Source organism: Mustela putorius, unplaced genomic scaffold (assembly GCF_011764305.1).
Source record: "Mustela putorius furo isolate JIRA1106 unplaced genomic scaffold, ASM1176430v1.1 tig00537227_pilon_pilon_pilon, whole genome shotgun sequence".
Classification (NCBI taxonomy): Eukaryota; Metazoa; Chordata; class Mammalia; order Carnivora; family Mustelidae; genus Mustela; species Mustela putorius.
Genome location: NW_025422368.1, coordinates 3,156,920 through 3,174,070, shown reverse-complemented (window position 1 = coordinate 3,174,070; position 17,151 = coordinate 3,156,920). Strand labels below are relative to the sequence as shown.

The 17,151-nt window shown below is 48.5% G+C and overlaps 1 protein-coding gene across 1 annotated transcript; it reads right to left on the bottom strand.

Moving 5' to 3' along the window:
- Positions 1-10,765: 10,765 nt before the first annotated feature.
- On the bottom strand, positions 10,766-16,839 carry KRT3 (keratin 3). Its single transcript, XM_045073070.1, has 9 exons — positions 16,123-16,839; positions 14,844-15,064; positions 14,224-14,284; positions 13,787-13,882; positions 13,353-13,517; positions 12,805-12,930; positions 12,299-12,519; positions 11,917-11,951; positions 10,766-11,458 (listed from the first exon to the last, which is right to left on the bottom strand). Exons 1-9 carry the CDS (start codon positions 16,780-16,782, stop codon positions 11,115-11,117), a joined length of 1,929 nt encoding a protein of 642 aa, XP_044929005.1. The 5' UTR covers positions 16,783-16,839; the 3' UTR covers positions 10,766-11,114.
- Between the last annotated feature and the right edge of the window lie 312 nt (positions 16,840-17,151).

Genomic DNA, 17,151 nt, shown 5'->3' with positions numbered 1-17,151 from the left:
TATGTTAATTTTCAGTACAGTCTGTAGGCTCCTGAGCTCATCAAGGAAAGGGAATGAGTCCTACTCATTTTGAATCACCAACTTCTTGCATAGGGTAAGCATTGACTTGTGTTAACTGACCCATAACCAGTGCCTAAGAATATAAATATCTAGACTGAGGTCTCACCCCAGTCTTAAGGAATACAAATCTTCAGAGGAAGGGCTTGAGTGCCTACATTTTTTAACAAACCCTTCAGGTAATCCTTATGACCAAGGAAGTTTGGGATGCACTGGCTAACTATGGGTATTTAATCTGAGCCCAGGGATTTAGGAGAAGGAAGGATGGAGGACCCTTGGTGGTAGAATAGGTATGCTGGTACATTATTGCTCTAACTTCTGACAGCTCAATTATCCCCCATTCCCATGCCAACCCCCCTCCACACCCAACCACACCACACATGGCAAGAATATGTTCTCAGGTTTCTATTCACATTCAGGACTCTATAAAATATGACAGAGTAGGAGGAGGTGATTCTAGACTCCCCAAGAAATAAGTGCTTGGTGTATCTCCGGTATATCTCCAGATTTCCAATCAAATCAATAGTGAACACTGTCTTTCTGGGATGATTTTCAGACAAAACATTCTAGGGCAGCGGATAGGTCTGAAGATCCTGAAGTCAAGCAATTTTAACTGTTCTGTAGCCAATTCTTAATTTTCTGTTCTGCAGGTTTGTCTAGGGCCAGTCTGCCTGGTTAGAATCCCAGCTTCACCACTCACCAGCTCTTTAACCTTGGACAAATTACTTAACTTTTTTTTTTTTTTTTTTTTTTTGGGGGGGGGGGGGGTTTTTTTTTTTTTTTTTTTTTTTTTTTTTTTTTTTTTATTTTTTATTTTTGATAAACATATATTTTTATCCCCAGGGGTACAGGTCTGTGAATCAACAGGTTTACACACTTCACAGCACTCACCAAATCACATACCCTCCCCAATGTCCATAATCCCACCCCCTTCTCCCAAACCCCCTCCCCCCGGCAACCCTCAGTTTGTTTTGTGAGATTAAGAGTCACTTATGGTTTGTCTCCCTCCCAATCCCAAACTATGGAAATTACTTAACTTTTATGTGCTTTGTTTTCCTCAACTATATTAACAAGTACTCCATGGGCTGTTGCAAGTATATATAAATATACAAATATATATATAAATAAATCTATAAATATAAATATGTAAATATATATTATTTACATAAAATAATATATTATAATAAATAAATAATATATATATATAAATATAAAATGTGTAGTATGGCTTTTTACTCCAAATAAGAGGCTATACACTAAACTATTGCTAGTACCCTACTTGGGGACACAGGGAAAGGAAATAAGTTTAACCTTGGCCGTTCTCAAAAACAACTTTGTACCCCTGAGCAACCCACCAAAGGATAGTAAGAAAAGAAAGCTGACTGAGGGTAAAGAGTAAGAAAACCAAGTCAGGATAGTGGAGGGCAAGACCTCTGCTAGGAGGGATTAGTGTCGATGACCTTGTGTTGTGATTTAACTCACTAAGTCTGTGTTCTAATCTGTCAAATCCTTTCCTACCTCAGTAGTTTGTAGGGAGCCTCACAGGATATAACATAAGTGAAAGTCCCTTGAAAATTATAAAATGCCACACAAGAGTAAGGTAATTGTGGTCTAACAGAAGACCTTTCATCATGAACTTCAGAAGACCTAGTTCAATTCCCTTGTCTACCTTGCACTCATTAGTGACCTTGGACAAGGTACTTGACTTCTTTGAGTCTCTCTTTCCTTATTTGTAAAATGAGGATTCTACCTCACTTGCGGGATTGTTTGGAGATTTAAATGGGGCCCAGAAACAAATATTTGGATTTTTAAATCAACATTATCTTTCCATAGAAAATCCATGAAGGGGATCTCTGTTGGGTTCTTCTTTGAGACACTTACTCAACCTCAGTTGAATGTCAGTCCTTCTTGGTGAGGTTTTTATTCACATTCTCCGGAACTCCCTTAAAAGCAGAAGATCAAATGCCTCCCTGAGAAGAAAGCTTAGACAGGCTCTCCTGAATCCCCAGGTGAGAGCCCAAAGCAAACAAGAACAGACATCAGTGACTCTGATTCCCTTCCCCTCCCTTGGCTCTAGTGCTGAGGCAGCGGGTGGCAATCTCCTAAGTATGGCTCACCTCTTCCATCCTGGCATATGCTGGAGAAGAGGGATAGAGAGAGAAATGGGCAGGTCACAAAAACACAGGTTTGGGTTGGGTTGCCTAATCCATATCTCCTGAGCCTGCCAAAGCATCACCCTATTTAGCCAGTTGAGATTGTTTTCTCAGCAGTTGACTGAAGCTTCTGGAAATAACTAGTTAGCATCCTCGGCAATATTTCTCTTATTCACTGCAGGATCTTTTAGAGCAGTGGCGTCTAAATGTGCTGCCTGCTGCCAACTATCTGAGTTCTTCTAATCCCTTGCCTTGCAGAACCTTCCATGTCAAGGTTGCCAAGTGGCTGAGTGCTCTGGATCCTTATTTCCTCACCTATAAATTAGGGGTAATTGTCACCAAGCAGAGTTATTTCCTCTAGACAGATTGTTCTCTAGTGTTCAACTGCAATGAGAATGCTTAAGAATTAGTTGCCCATAATATAATTGGGAGTAGAGGAACGAATCCTGAGACAGCAGTCACTACCTCTAGGTCAAAGTATGCAGATATCCCTCTCTACCTGGGAGCTGAAGATGAAGGGGTGATCGTTATGTGACCTTTGTATATGCAGATTCACAGATCAAATTTCCAAGATAATCATTAAATTGTCTTCCCCCCAAAAAGAAAAATAAACAGTCATTCTGGGTATACTGCCCCTGGACTAAATCGTGTTCTACTTTCTACCATGTTAAAATAAAAACTTATATTGGACACTACACAGTGTGTGAACCATCATTCAAGTAACATCTTCTTTCAGTAAGATACACAGTTTTTTAAACAAGTGATGGGGGTGAAGGAGAACACTTGTTGTCATGAGCACTGGGTGGTGTTGTATGTAAATCTTGAATCACTATATTGCACACTAGAATCTAATATTACAGTACATATTAACCAAATGAAATTAAAATAAAAACCTTTAAAATATATAATTAAATTAAAATATCGCTACTGAAATAACTTTATTTAACAAATGAACAAAAAATATATATTACCACATAGGGTTAGCTCCCTTTATAGCTAAAGTTTGATTAAAAAAGAAAAAAAAATCTAAGTATGGGTAAATCCTTATGTTACTAAGTCTTAGTAACATTAACAATCATAATTCAGTCTAATTCTGGTCTTCTCTCCAGACTCGATTACAGTGCTCTTCAACTCACCCCTAAATCTTTATCTCATACTGGATTCTCTCCCAGGGCTTATTTGGGGCCAAATACTATCCCCCAAGATAGCCTTGATTTTAAAAAAAAAAGTTCTTTGGCCAAATAAGTTTGGAAAGCGAAATTTCTATAGCTTTCCCTTAGGGTTTTTTTTTTAAAGGTTTTATTTATTTATCAGAGAGGTGGGGGAGAGCAAGCACAGGCAGACAGAATGGCAGGCAGAGGCAGAGGGAGAAGCAGGCTCCCCGCTGAGCAAGGAGCCCGATGTGGGACTCGATCCCAGAACCCTGGGATCATGACCTGAGCCAAAGGCAGCTGCTTAATCAACTGAGCCACCCAGGTGTCCCTCCCTTAGGGTTCTAATAAAGCACATTTAAAAGCCCTAAGAAGTCACATAGAAAAAAATAATTTACTTTTACTATATTAGAGTTTCCCAAACAAACTTAACAACAAAACCTTTCTATTTTAACCCTTATCAGTACACACTTAGAGAAGCACTAGTCCAGCTATGCATCTGGAATGGATGAGAAGGGGCACATAGGGCAGCCAAGGGGTTAAGGCATAAAGTTAAAGAAACCAGTCTTATGCTCAAAGAGAAAGCTCCATGCATGAGAGAGGAAGCTGAGAGCAGACTAAAGCCTGAAGGTAGATGAAGTTAGGAGAAGAGCTCTGGGATGCTGGAAAATGGAGTAGGTCCCCAAGGACCAATTCCCCTGTCTACACAGATCTCTCACCAGCCATGGTCTTGCTGCCTTGACCTTCCCTCAGAAAGCACCATGGGGGAAAGGCCTCGTCCCTTTTCATTGGCATTCTGAATATTCTGGACTTCAAATGACCTCTTCTCTTTCTCTTTTTTTGCAGGGTGGAGGGGTGGAAAACATGGAGACCTTGGAGTTAGGCAGGTGCTCAAATCCCAGCCTTGCCGTTTTCCAGTAACAATGCCTCCAGTGAGTCATTTTATTCTCTGCCCTCGGTTTTCTGTTTTCTAAATTTGTGTTAGCATAACCACCTCATTAGTTTGCTGTGAGGACTAGAGGAAGTAGCATTAGAAACCCCTCCACAGGGCAAGTGGTCAGCATAGGGTAGCTCCTGTGATGATGATGATGTTGATGTAAGAGCCTTCCTAGAAAATACCAGTCTAGAGGCTAAAAGAGGGAGGAATGTTAAAGGGTAGCCCAGTTTAGGGTCAATGAAGCACTGAAGTCTGACGATTTTTGTATCCAATTGCAAGGAATCACAGTGTCAGCATGGCGAGTTCCATAAAAGCCAGTCTTCCATGCCTGGTCAAGCCAGTTTCCCACTACAGGGGCTCATCAGTAATGCCGTCGCCCATCAGTCAACAAATATTCATTGGGCTACTGCATACTTCCAAGAATTGTGGGGGCTATGCTTTAGTGACAAGAATGTCCTCTTTCTAATCTTTGCTCTTTTTACACATCTGTAAAAAGGATATAAAAATTGCTAATGTGGACTGAGTGCCTGCCATACACCAGGCATGAAATTAAGCTGTTTATGAGTATAATTTCTAATGGTCATAAAAATGCCACAAAGTCAGAATTTTCACTCTCATTTCATAGATAAGGACACGAGCTTAGTGAGGTCAATTAACTTGCCCCAAATCAATTAGCTGACTGACCTAGGGTTTTGTTTTGTTTTTTTAAGATTTTATTTATTTATTTGTCAGAAAGAGTGGGAGAGAGCACAAACAGGGGAAGGGGCAGGCAGAGGAAGAACCCGGCTCCCTGCTGAGCCAGGAGCCCAAAGTGGGACTCCATCCCAGGACCCTGGAATCATAACCCGAGCCAAATGCTTACCTGACTGAGCCACCCAGGTGTCCCAGACATAGGGTTTTAATTAGGCTATCCAGATCCTGTCATGGATTCATGTGGGCTGCAGCAAGTCAAATCACACCACCCAGACTGAAAAGTGAAATGTCCACTTGGACATTTAAAGAACCCACCCACAGAAAGTGATGGACAGACATGCCTGGAAGTATCCACTTGCATGAATGAAAATAGTTTGAAACCTTGCGAATTCCTCTTTGGCATCAAAGAGAAACACCCATCATTATCAAGGTTATTTTTCCTGGTTGATCTCTGGCTTCTATACTGGAGATCAGAACTCTCTAGAGTTGAAGGTGGACCTGCCCCCCTCACGGGGCCTCGGAAGCCGGAAAAAAAACCTCTCCTGCTCGCCTAGGAACTTCAGGTTTGGTTTGGAACCAAACCAGGTTTGGAGCTTCTGGCTCCTCGAGACTCCAGAGAGCTGTTAGCACCATGCTCCGGAGCTAGTACAAGAGAGGGCATCCCAGACAGGGCAAAGTCAGCCAGCCCCCTTCACTCCAGTGGTTGCAAGAGTAGGCTTTGGATTAGAGGCTCAGATCTACCACTTCCATTGCTGAGACCAGGCGTGTTACTCTGCCTCTCTAAGCCCCAGGTTCCTCATCTAGAAAATGAGGATAATAACTACCTGCCTCCTATGGTAAGGATTAAATGAAATGACACGTGCAAATTACCTGGCGTACGACTTGCGCCAGTAAGTACAGAACAACAATGAGTTGTTTAATCGCGTTGTTTTTGTGAAATATGTCAGGACAGCGTTGCATTGAAGAGCCCACCCTATCCTTTTCCAGTACCTCATTAGCTCAGTAAAATTCACAGTGTCACGTGAGAGACACTGTGAGCATGGGGACACACAAAGACGAAGAAGACACATCCATCCCTTCGAGTTCCTTCCATGCTAGTATGAAGAACAGACATGAAACTGGTCATCTTAATACAAAAGGGCAAGGGAGGAAAGGGGGTTAACAGGTCCCGTGGGAGCACAGGCAGACCTCAGGGCCATGTGGTGGTCCAGCAAATCCTGTAGGAGGTAGAACCTGAATGATCATCAATGATAGTAAGAGCTAGTCAAGTAAATCAAGATGGAATGAGTATTCCTAGCAAAGGGGAAGACTGTCAAAGGCACAGGGCATAAAACGGCCAGGTTTATTCCAGAACTACAATACTTTGCAGTTCATTGGCACAGGTCTTGCAAATGCCCACATAGGGCCACACTGCTTGACTGGCTTCTTTCCTGTGACTTTGTCCAGAGTAGAGGGACATTTCTGTTTTAAAACAAACTCCTAAAAATATCTACTTCCCTCAAAGGGAAAATTGTCTCTATGCAGCTCAGCTATAACCAAGATCAGTATAACCAAGGATCCTTTCCTAAAGAGAGGGGTGAATGCGATGACCTCTTACCTGCTTTCCCAGTTTCTCCACAGCAGCCCTACTGACACTTTGAGCTGGAAAATTCTTGATCAGGGGTCGGTCCTGTACGTTGTAGGTGCTTACACTCTAAATGCCCATAGGACTCCTTCTGTTGCAACAACCAAAAATATAACCAGACATTGCCGAATGTTCTCTCTGGAGGGGGAGGGGAGATTGCCCCCTATGAAAATTTCTGCTTTACTGCCATCTAGAACCATCCTCTCCTGCCCCCTTCTTCTCCAGAAGTTGATGTCACCACTGATTCTAAAGATAACAGATTGCTCCCACAATACCCCTATCAGTGGTATCCTAGGAAAACCAACTAGCCTTCAGCCTGGGCTGGAAATATCAGGGCTGATTAGACTGATTTTAGGCATAACAGAGATGTTCATTGTACAGTTTGCATCCCAAAAGGGCTTGTGAAAAATATAGATAAATATGTGAAGAAGTACTTTCAGAACTCAAGTGAGTTTTTCTCAGTCTTTCCAAAATTGTTGCAGGGTGTCTACATTTCTGGCCTCGGAAGCAAAGGGAGAATGCACAGGGGCCAAAGTGCTGAGAAGACAGAGAAGGGGCAGCCCAAATTCCAAGAGATGAGATTTCTGATGTTTGCCCAACAAGCCCCACCCAGCTCTAGGCGAAACAGAGAACCGTCACACAGAGAGCTTCCTACAAATTACCCAGAACTTTCTATGCAAATCCTGATCATCAGCAGTCTGGATTATCCAGAGGCAGATTCTTGTGGGGGAAAACAATCCCCTGGTTCCCTTAACTGAGCCTTTTGTGACTGTATCACCATCACTGTTGATACTTGTTCTGACCCATAACCTACATCCCAGAAGGAGAAAGAATGAAATAACCCAAAATCTAGAAACCCATTTTGGTTTCCTTGACCTGCAGGAATGCGTAAACCAATGAGTCAACAAGCTCTTGGAACAGGAAGGAACTGTTTGGTGTGTTCTTCCTTGGTGGGGTGTGGGGAGGGAGTAGGCAGAGAGGAATGGATGGGGATGGGAATGGGGTGAGGGACTGAAGTTGGGTCCCCGTGGCATCACAGGAGGGTGTACCACTCCACACCCAAGGAGCAAACAAAATAGGAGTGAACCAAAGCAGAGAGAGCCCCAAATTCCAGTTTAAGGCATACAAGTCAGCATTACTCAACAGTCATGGAGAGTTCCCCTGTGGCCAAACAAACGTGCCTCAGAGGATAGGAAAAGAATGGACAACACAGCACCAATTGGCTCCTTGCTCAAAAGATTTTTTAAAAGTCTAGTCAAGTGGAAGAAAGCAAACCCAAGCCCAGAGACTTAAGAGCACCTGAAAAAATCACCATAGAATTTCACAAATAAATTCTGTAAAAGCTGAAGTGAAGAAAAAAGAGGAGTCCTCAGAATCAGTCAAAGTTCCCTGGAAGTGTTTCCAGCCTGGATCAGAAATGATCAGGGCTAGGTAGAGAATATCCAGCCACACATGGAGTTAATTCCTTCAGTCTCAGGTCTTAGCACTGAGTTCACCTGCTTGGTCATTTCTTTTCTTTTTTTTTTTTTTTTTAAAGATTTTACTTATTTATTTGTCAGAGAGAGAGTGAGAGTGAGCACAGGCAGAGTGGAAGGCAGAGTCAGAGGGAGAAGCAGGCTCCCCGCGGAGCAAGGAGCCTGATGTGGGACTCGATCCCAGGACGCTGGGATCATGACCTGAGCCGAAGGCAACTGCTTAACCAACTAAGCCACCCAGGCGTCCCTGCTTGGTCATTTCTTTGGGACAATGACACCTCCAAGAAATGGCCCTCTCCATGGTGCCATTCCTCCCGAGCCAGCCTATCCCTGGCTACTCTCCCCTTTAAGAAGCTGCATGGATTCCCCCTGCCACCTGAAGGCTACTTAGATGGTTGGGGTGTCCTGAAAACCCCCACAGGATGCACAGGGGCCAGTGGCTAGAGTCCAGGGAGAACAGCAAAGGAAAGAAGCCATTGGCTGAATGTGAACTTTGATACGTGGACAGTGTCCCAAAAAAAGCTAGCCCTGATCTGGGCGTCCCTTGGAGCCCATTTAGAAACCCCTTGACTTCTCAGGGGTAGGTATTCTGGAAAACTTGGCCCAGCCTCTACTGCCTGGCTGATTGTTCTCTTCCCCTTGACTCTGGATTCTGGAGCTCAGCCTGGGCCCTCTTCTCTTCCACCCACCTGGGAGAGCTCAGCAGTTGCCATGGCTCTAGAAACAACCCTAACCATCCTTATATGGATGATGTCCAAATGGGAGTCTCCAGTCCTGATATGTGTCCCTTCTGAAGCCACATTCACTGCTCCAGCTGTAGGCCAGATGTCTATCTTGTGAGCAGCTCAAACTTATCTAGAGCTGAACTCCTGAAGGGCCTCCTCAGATCCATCCTACCTTCGGCCCCTCTCTTCCCCTCCCCTCTGCAGACGGCATCAGCCGTGATGCAGCTGCTCCTGCTGGAAAACCAGGCAGCACAGGCACATCTTCCTTCTCCTACATGCTTTCATCCAATCTGTTCACAAGTCCTGCCATTTCTCCAGGTCAGCCGCCAGGTTCTCTTCCCCATACACTTACCACAGAGCTTGAAGTTATTTTGTTTGTTTGTTTGTTTACTTTGTTGTTGTGCTCCCTTATTAGAACAAGAGCAACGCAACATCTTATTTTTGCTCACCAGTGTATCTCCAACATTTAGCCCAGTGCCTGAGAGTTAACTTAGTGAATATTGGTTGAAGAAAGGAATTCATTAACAAAGACTTCATGTAAGGGGAAGCAGCTGTCCCATCACTGGCCTGGCACGTTCCCGTGCACCCAACCCTCTGAGCTCTGAGGTGGGGCAGGTACTCGGTCTCATCTGATTAGCCTTGTCCATGAAAGGGTGCCAGTCAGAAAAGACACCTTCCTGCGCAAAGATGAAGCAATAGCTACCAAATCCCACATCCTGCAAAGAGTCTTCCTGACCCTTCCTGGCCCTGGATTGCTCTGCTAAGTGAGAAAATAGGATGTCCATGTGAATCTCAAGCCCCAGTTGCTGGTTTTCTCTGTTTAATTATCATTTCCCTTCTCTGGAAGAAATTCAGCTTTGGCCTAAGATGGAAATATTGCATCCCTGGCCCAGCTTGGCTTTTCATTTCTACTCCATTGCCTACGTGTTCTCTGCGTACCCAGGCAGCTGGCCATGAGGGGAGCAAATATAGCCTCAAAGACAGTGTGGGGCAGGGGCAGGAGCTCCAGGCGTAGGATGCTTGGGTGCACTCCCAGCTCAGACCTTCAGAGGCTCTAGGATCCTAAGCAAACCACCAGACCTCTCTGACCCTCGGTCTCCTTCTTTGCAAATAAAGCTTTTGGACTCCTTGAGCCTGAGTTTCTTCTAGCCAGCCAGCACTTCCAGACAGCACTGCCATGGCTAACTGATACTTAATCAGGGCTTCCTGGTTCTGGAAGCTTCCATGGCTGGCACACAAGCAAAGGACCCAGTGTGCATGCAGACAGGTGTAGGACATTTTCCCACCAGTGTCAATAGTTGTTTACCCAGAAAGAAGGCTTCTGTGGGCAATGCTGGGTTAAAGACAGCTGACACGTAGTCTTTGCTACAAACCTTCTCAGAACCTCTAATATGTGCTCCAAGGAGGAAAGATTTAAAAGACACAGAGCTCCCTCAACAGAGTGGGGTTTTGGGGTCAGACTTTGAGATAGGTAGCTCCAGGAAATCCCTGCAGCCCTGGAGGTCTAGCAGCTCATGCTTGCCCAGGTGTACCTGGATGGGGTGGAAAGCTTTCAGCTCCTCAGCTGGAGTAGGGACCAGCGCCAAGGAAAGAACTCCTCCATCCCCAAGCTCTTCAACAACTGAAGGCCCTCTTAGGTTCCCCCACATGAGAGAAGGCAAGGGGGAGATGAAAGTCTACAAGGTCCCACCTTCCCCTCTAAAAACTGTGAGTCAACAGGACCTCCCAGAGTGTGACCCTGCCTCTACCATGCTCCAACAATATAGAAACCACCCAATCTTGCCCATTTCAATCCCATACGGTGGGTAGGAGGGAGTGACTGCCTTAGAGGCAAAGAATCAGCATTCCAGCTGTTCTGCAGACAGACAGCACTGGAAGAGGGGAATCTCCAGTGGGGAGAAAGGTGGCCAGGGAAGACGCAGAGGCTTGATGTGAAACACAATGCACTTTATTGGCGACAGAATGGTTGGCAGAGGGGCCCGTGTGTTATATACATCAGAACTGGTGACCATTTCCCCCAGGGAGGGGACCCCAAAGGCAGGACAAGGTGGTGGCTCAGGCCACTCCTGGACAACCAGGCAGAGACGGGAGCCCGAGAAAGCACCCGGAGTTCTCGAGGCTGCGCTCTGCCAGGAGTCCGGAGGGAAGAGCCAGAGGCCCGGGTCTTCGAGCTCCAAAGAGCGGCTAGGAGGGGGTGGTGCTGGGATGGGTGTGGAGGGGTGGGTGGCGCTGACGGCGGAGGGAAGGTGCGGCTGGGGGCATGAGGCACCGGGGAGGCTGCGGGACCCAGGCGCAGCGTTTATCTCGAGCAGCGCTGCGAGGACTGCGAGAACTTGACGCTCCCGCCCCGGCTGCTGCCGGAGCTGAAGCCTCCGCTGCTCACCCCGCAGCGAGCCCCGGAGCCGAAGCTGCTGCCGCCCCCGAAGCCGCTGCTGCCACCTCCAAAGCCGCTGCCGCCGCTGAACCCACGGCCGCCGCCGAAGCCGCCGCTGCCGCCGCCGAAACCGCTGCCGCCTCCGAAGCCACTGCCACTTGCCCGGCCGAAGCCACTGCCCGCGCCCCCTCCCGCACCGAAGCCGCCGCCGAAGCCGCCGCCTAATCCACCTGCCGAGCCCGATGTTGCGCCGCCACTGCTGACCACGGCTGCAGGGGAGAGGACAGAACAGTGATTAGCGCCCAGCGCCCACCTCCCTGTATCGTAACTAACGGGCCCGGGATGATGGGCAGGAGACCAAGGCAGCTTTGCTCCTGATGATCACCATGATGCAGTCTAATGACATAAGGTGCTCGCCCCCTAGTGCTAAGTCATTAATGACTCTCCCAGTGGTTCCTTCTACCTATGGTCAATTCTTGATGACACCGTTTGAGATGATCCAGAATTTCTCTGCCCATTAACAGGCTCCCTGCTGGATATTCGCCGTCCCGTATAGATCAATTAATAGTGCCCTGAACCCAAAACAATGACAAAAGCTGCCCCTTCCACCCATGGAAAACCTCTCCAACTCCCATAGAAATATTTTCTAAGTAAGGTGCTACTGCCCTGTGTGAGTATAGATATTTCAGAATCGGTTCTCATTGTCATAGTTACTTTGGCTACTTACAGATGCTGACAGCGCTCTGGCACTCTCCAGACATTCTGTAGGAGAAAGCAAGAGACAGAGAGCTCTGTCACAAAGCAAATTTCCAGCAATATTTCATAGATGAAGGTGTTGAACAGCAACCAGAACTAATTCAGAAGCCAAGCAGATCAGTGCTGCTTCTGACCCTTCCGTGGACCATAACAGTGCGCACTGGTTTCACTTGAACTTTGGCCATCTATGGAAAGAGTGGGCTGGTGAAAGCAAATGCTTCTCTGCAGAGCCTGTGGAAGGCGGAGGCCTCTCTCTATACAGCAGGCCTCTGTTCTCATTTTCTTGGTCATTTATCAGGCTCTCAGCAGGTGCCTTCTGTCAGGGAGGGTGGGGAGATGGAATTAGAGCCCACCTGCACTCCTCCCCCTCCAGCAGCTTCCTGTAGGTGGCAATCTCCACGTCCAGGGCCAGCTTGACGTTCATCAGCTCCTGGTACTCCTTCAGCAGCCGGGCCAGGTCATCCTTGGCCTGCTGTAGGGCAGCCTGCAGCTCTTGGAGCTTGGCATTGGCGTCCTTAAGGGCCAGCTCCCCGCGCTGCTCAGCCTCAGCGATGGCCGCCTGCAGGTTGGCATTCTGGGGCAGGGAGAGGCAGGAGAAGAGATGAGCCTGGGAGGGTCCCATACTCTCTGAGTCTTACAATAGCTTATCCCATAGCAAGCATCTTCAAGCCAGGCAACAGCACTTCCCAACACCTACATCTTGTCTTCATCTACCGAGATATTTTACCTATCGATTACCAGCCCTCTAGACTGGCCTGGTCTTTGAACTAACTGGGGATGACCCCAGAAGTCCATTCCAGACTAGGGCTTCTGAGATCCTTACCCCAGCCCCCGCCAGTCCCATCCATTGCCATCCCACCTGCTTCTTAACATTCTCGATCTCAGCCCGCAGCCTCTGGAGCATCCTGTTGAGCTCCATGATCTCACTCTTGGTGCTCTTCAGGTCATCCCCATGTCTGCCGGCCGTGGTCTGCAGCTCTCCCAGCTGGGGAACAGAAGACACGAAGAGGTGTTGATGTAGCTTTGACTGACTTGTTTCTCCATCCCTAACATCACCCACTCATCCTTGGGGTGCTCAGAAAGCATTTGTTCAAATGACATTGAGTATGCTTCAGCAGGGACACTTTGGAGGCCACAGGGAAAAGAACCATCTGGGTTGCCATGGTCAGCGTTCTCCCACCCTTCAGTCCCTGAGCAAGCTAGAATCTGTCCCATGTGGTCTGACAGGGGACAGTGGAATCCATTTCCACCAGGGCCGGCACTTTCTGCAACTGAACAACCATTAGAAAGATGTCCCCAGAGAGTAGAACCAAGAGGAGTCCACCCAGTGACCGCAGGGGACTCACTACCCAGCAGGCCCATGGGCCATGGCCTCCCTGAAACCTCTCAGAGGTGTCTAGCTCCCACCTTGGTCTGATACAGCGCCTCAGCCTCGGCCTTGCTCCTCTGGGCAATCTCCTCATACTGGGCCTTGACCTCGGCGATGATGCTGTCCAGGTCCAGGAAGCGGTTGTTGTCCATGGATAGGACCACGGATGTGTCGCTGACATGGCTCTGCATCTGGGACAGCTCCTACCAACACAGAGCCTGTTAATTTCTCAGGGCCTCTGGAACAAGCATAGAGAGGCCTGGAAACAACAGACCCATTCTCTGACTCAGCACTGAAGGTACATCTACCCCACCCTGCCCCGCAGCTCCTCAGAGAACCCCAAGTCTGTCATCTACCCTGTGGAACCCCAACAAGGGGCCCTAACTCTTCCTGGGCTCTAGATACCAAAGTGCCCCAGTCTTGAGACTATCTCACCTTCCTTTGCTCCCCTCTTAGGAGGTAACGTCCTCACCATATCATAGAGGTTCGTCAGGAAGTTGATTTCATCCATTAAGGCATCCACCTTGGCCTGAAGCTCCACCTTGTTCATGTAGGCGGCGTCCACGTCCTGGGAAAGACAGAAGCATAAAGGCCTCATTCCCCCAAGGAATAAACAACAAACTGCACGTGCAGCAGGAAAAAGTCAGGACAGGCTGGTGACTGACCAGTCCTTGTCCGAGGCTGGTCTGCACGTGAAGGAGTAACTCAAATCCCACTGGGATGATTCAAAATGGAAAACAAACAAACTAACTCTTTCAGGGATCTTTCCAGACTACAAAGAACCTGGCTTCTCTTTTTTGCTCTAAGTGCCTGAATTTGGCAGCTCCATGGCAGTGGAGTAAGAAGATTTCCCAGCTCAGCTGGAAACCTGTGCCCACAAGCCCCAGGAACCTCACACACAGCCCTTACCTTCTTCAGGGTCACAAATTCATTCTCAGCAGCTGTACGTTTATTGATTTCATCCTCATACCTGTAAGGATTAAAAAGAAATAGCTGAGTTTGGGTTTTGAGGTAGTCATACACACCACTTTCGTCTGAAACTGAAAGTTCATCTCTCCATCCCTGTCCCTCAGCAGCCCCTCTCAGAAGAACACATCCTCCTTACCATCCCCCTCTTCGTTAGGGGGACCGGCCGTTCCAGTTTGCCCCAGCACACTGGCCTTGTTCTAGCACTGAAAGTCCCACATCCTGGGAAGCCTCTCTGTGCCAGGGAAACTGGGACGGTTGGTCAGCACATCATGAGTTGTCCCAGCATTTCTTCAGATCCTAGAACCAGAATCTTCCCCAACACGGACCATGAGGAAGTGCTTCCTCAAGCCTACACTCATGCCACTTGCCATAACTTCCCTTGTCCTTGGGGAACGAGGGTGAGCAGGGAGCCCAATGAACCAAACTGCCCTCTGTAAAGGTAAGGAGAGGAAGACAGTCTAGGGGGGTGGGGAGAAGGTGGACAGAAAGAGTGCTGGAAGAGCTGGGCCTCGAAACCTGGTTGCCCATGGCAACTTCCCATTCATGCATCTGTCACTCACTTCTTCTTGAAGTCCTCCACTAGGTCCTGCATGTTCCTCAACTCTGAGTCCAGGCGGCCCCTCTCCCCCAGGATGCTGTCCAGGTAGCTCCGCTGGTTGCTGATGTAAGTCTCAAAGAGGGGCTCCAGGTTATTGGTGCCGGTCATGGAATTTGTGCCCTGCTGCTGGAGCAGGTTCCACTTGGTCTCCAGGACCTTGTTCTGCTGCTCCAGGAACCGCACCTGCATCAGGAGGAAGCCGCATCAGGCAACACTAGTGGCAGAGGCACGGTGTGGGGGAAGTTCTGAACCACCAGTAGTTCAGGTAAGACTAAGTGTCTGAATCTCCCATCCCCCAGCACAAAGGCCTAGAAAGAATGTGAAGTTAGGTCCCTACTGTAGTTGGAGAGGCTATGGGCAGATGACTGCTTGATTTGGGCCACTAAAGATGCAGCATGGTTTGGAAAGTTCTAGAAGGAGGAGAAACACGTGGGACAACTGGAAGTAACCCTTGTCTGGAAGCAGAGTTTTAAAGATGACTGCTCTGCATCACCAGGGGACTTCAGGACTCTAGCCCAAACAGTGTGCTCTGCAGAAATGTACTTGAACTCAGCAGCACAGCTTCTACCTAAAACTCTGCTGACACTCAGCCCTTCAAGGGATGTGAATCACTGGGAACTGATACTGATTGGAATGCCATAATCAGCATGGCAGGAAGGATCCCATCAGTGTAAGCTACCCTGATCTGGAGGGTACCAAGCACCCCTCTCTTCCAGACCAAGTCAATTTAGGGATACAGACTCACTCCCAGCTTCTCTGCAGACCTGTTGGGACTAAGGTTCCAGGTAAGCCTCTTTAATCCCTTCTTTAGGGCATCCACCTCCTTTGTCTGGCACAGGGGCAAGGAGGGAGCAGGCCTCCCAGAAAACCTCAAAGGGTAGCTCATGTCCAAAAAATGCCCAGTCCTGGGTCAGACGCTGCCCTGCCAGGAGTCGTGGCTCTTGCTGTGTGTTGCCAGTGCTGCAGCCTAGGCCTAAATAAGGCAACAGTCAGGAGACTAGAGCAGGGAGCTAGAGAAGCAGGACTTGCAGATGTCCAGGTCCAAAGAGGAGCCCATTGTCTTCCCTACACAAGGGACCATGTAGGCAAACTTATCAGCCTTGAACGTCTTCCCAGACCGTAGAGCTCTGCCTAACCATCCCCCTACAGCCTGGCTCATCCAATATTGATCCTAAACACCGTCTAGAAGTCAAACTCAAAGTCCCAGCCCAGAAATGGGGGCCCAGTCCAAACTTCATCACCTTGTCGATGAAGGAAGCAAACTTGTTGTTGAGGGTCTTGATCTGCTCCCGCTCCTGGGTCTTTACTTGCCCAATTTGGGGGTCGATCTCCACATTGAGGGGCTGCAGGAGGCTCTGGTTTATGGTCACTTCCTGGATTCCTCCAGGGAAGCCACCAGGACCAAAGCCACCAGGCCCACCAAAGCCACCAGGCCCACCAAAACCACCTGCCCCTCCTAAGCCACCAGCTCCTCCAAAGCCACCAACTCCTCCAAAGCCACCAAGCCCTCCTAAGCCACCAGCCCCTCCAAAGCCACCAGCCCCTCCTAAGCCACCAGCTCCTCCAAAGCCACCTCCCATTCCTCTGCCACCACCAAAGCCACCACCAAAGCCACCTCCATAGCCACCCCCAAAGCCACTGCCACAGCTGCTACGCCCTCCCCCAAAGCCACCAGCCCGGGAGCCACCAGCCACACTGATGGAGATGCTCTTGTTGCCACCCAGGCTGTAGAGGCTTCGACTGCCAAAGCCGCCTGCTCCGGCCCGGAACCCACAGGCCCCTCCGCCAGTTCCCCCAGAGCGGGCCACACAGCTCATCCTGCTGCTGCCGGAGACCACGGCAGAGCGGCCCGAGAATCCCTGGCTGCCGCCACCAGATGTTTTGCAGACTTGTCTGTTCATGGTGAGAGGGCTTGATGAAGGAAGAGCACAAGAGTTAAGCAGGACACTGAGAGTCAGAGGAAGAGGGAAGGGAACTGAAGACTTGTGCAGAATAAATCCCTTTATATACCTCAAGGAGGTGGCTGGGCTCAAACCAAGGAGAGATAATTAATCCCAAACAGTTATGGGTGGGGTTTGCCTCCAAGGCAATAAGTTTGTTCCAGGCTACTAAACACACCTTGAAAATAATCTGAAATGGTAAAAATGCTAAGGTGGCAGGCTTACCTGGCAGGGGGTGGCGCCTGGCGTGCCCCATGCTTGGGCATGGCCACCTCCTAGCTTTGTCTGACAAGACCCAGGAGGCACACTCATCCCTGCCAGGTGCTCAGC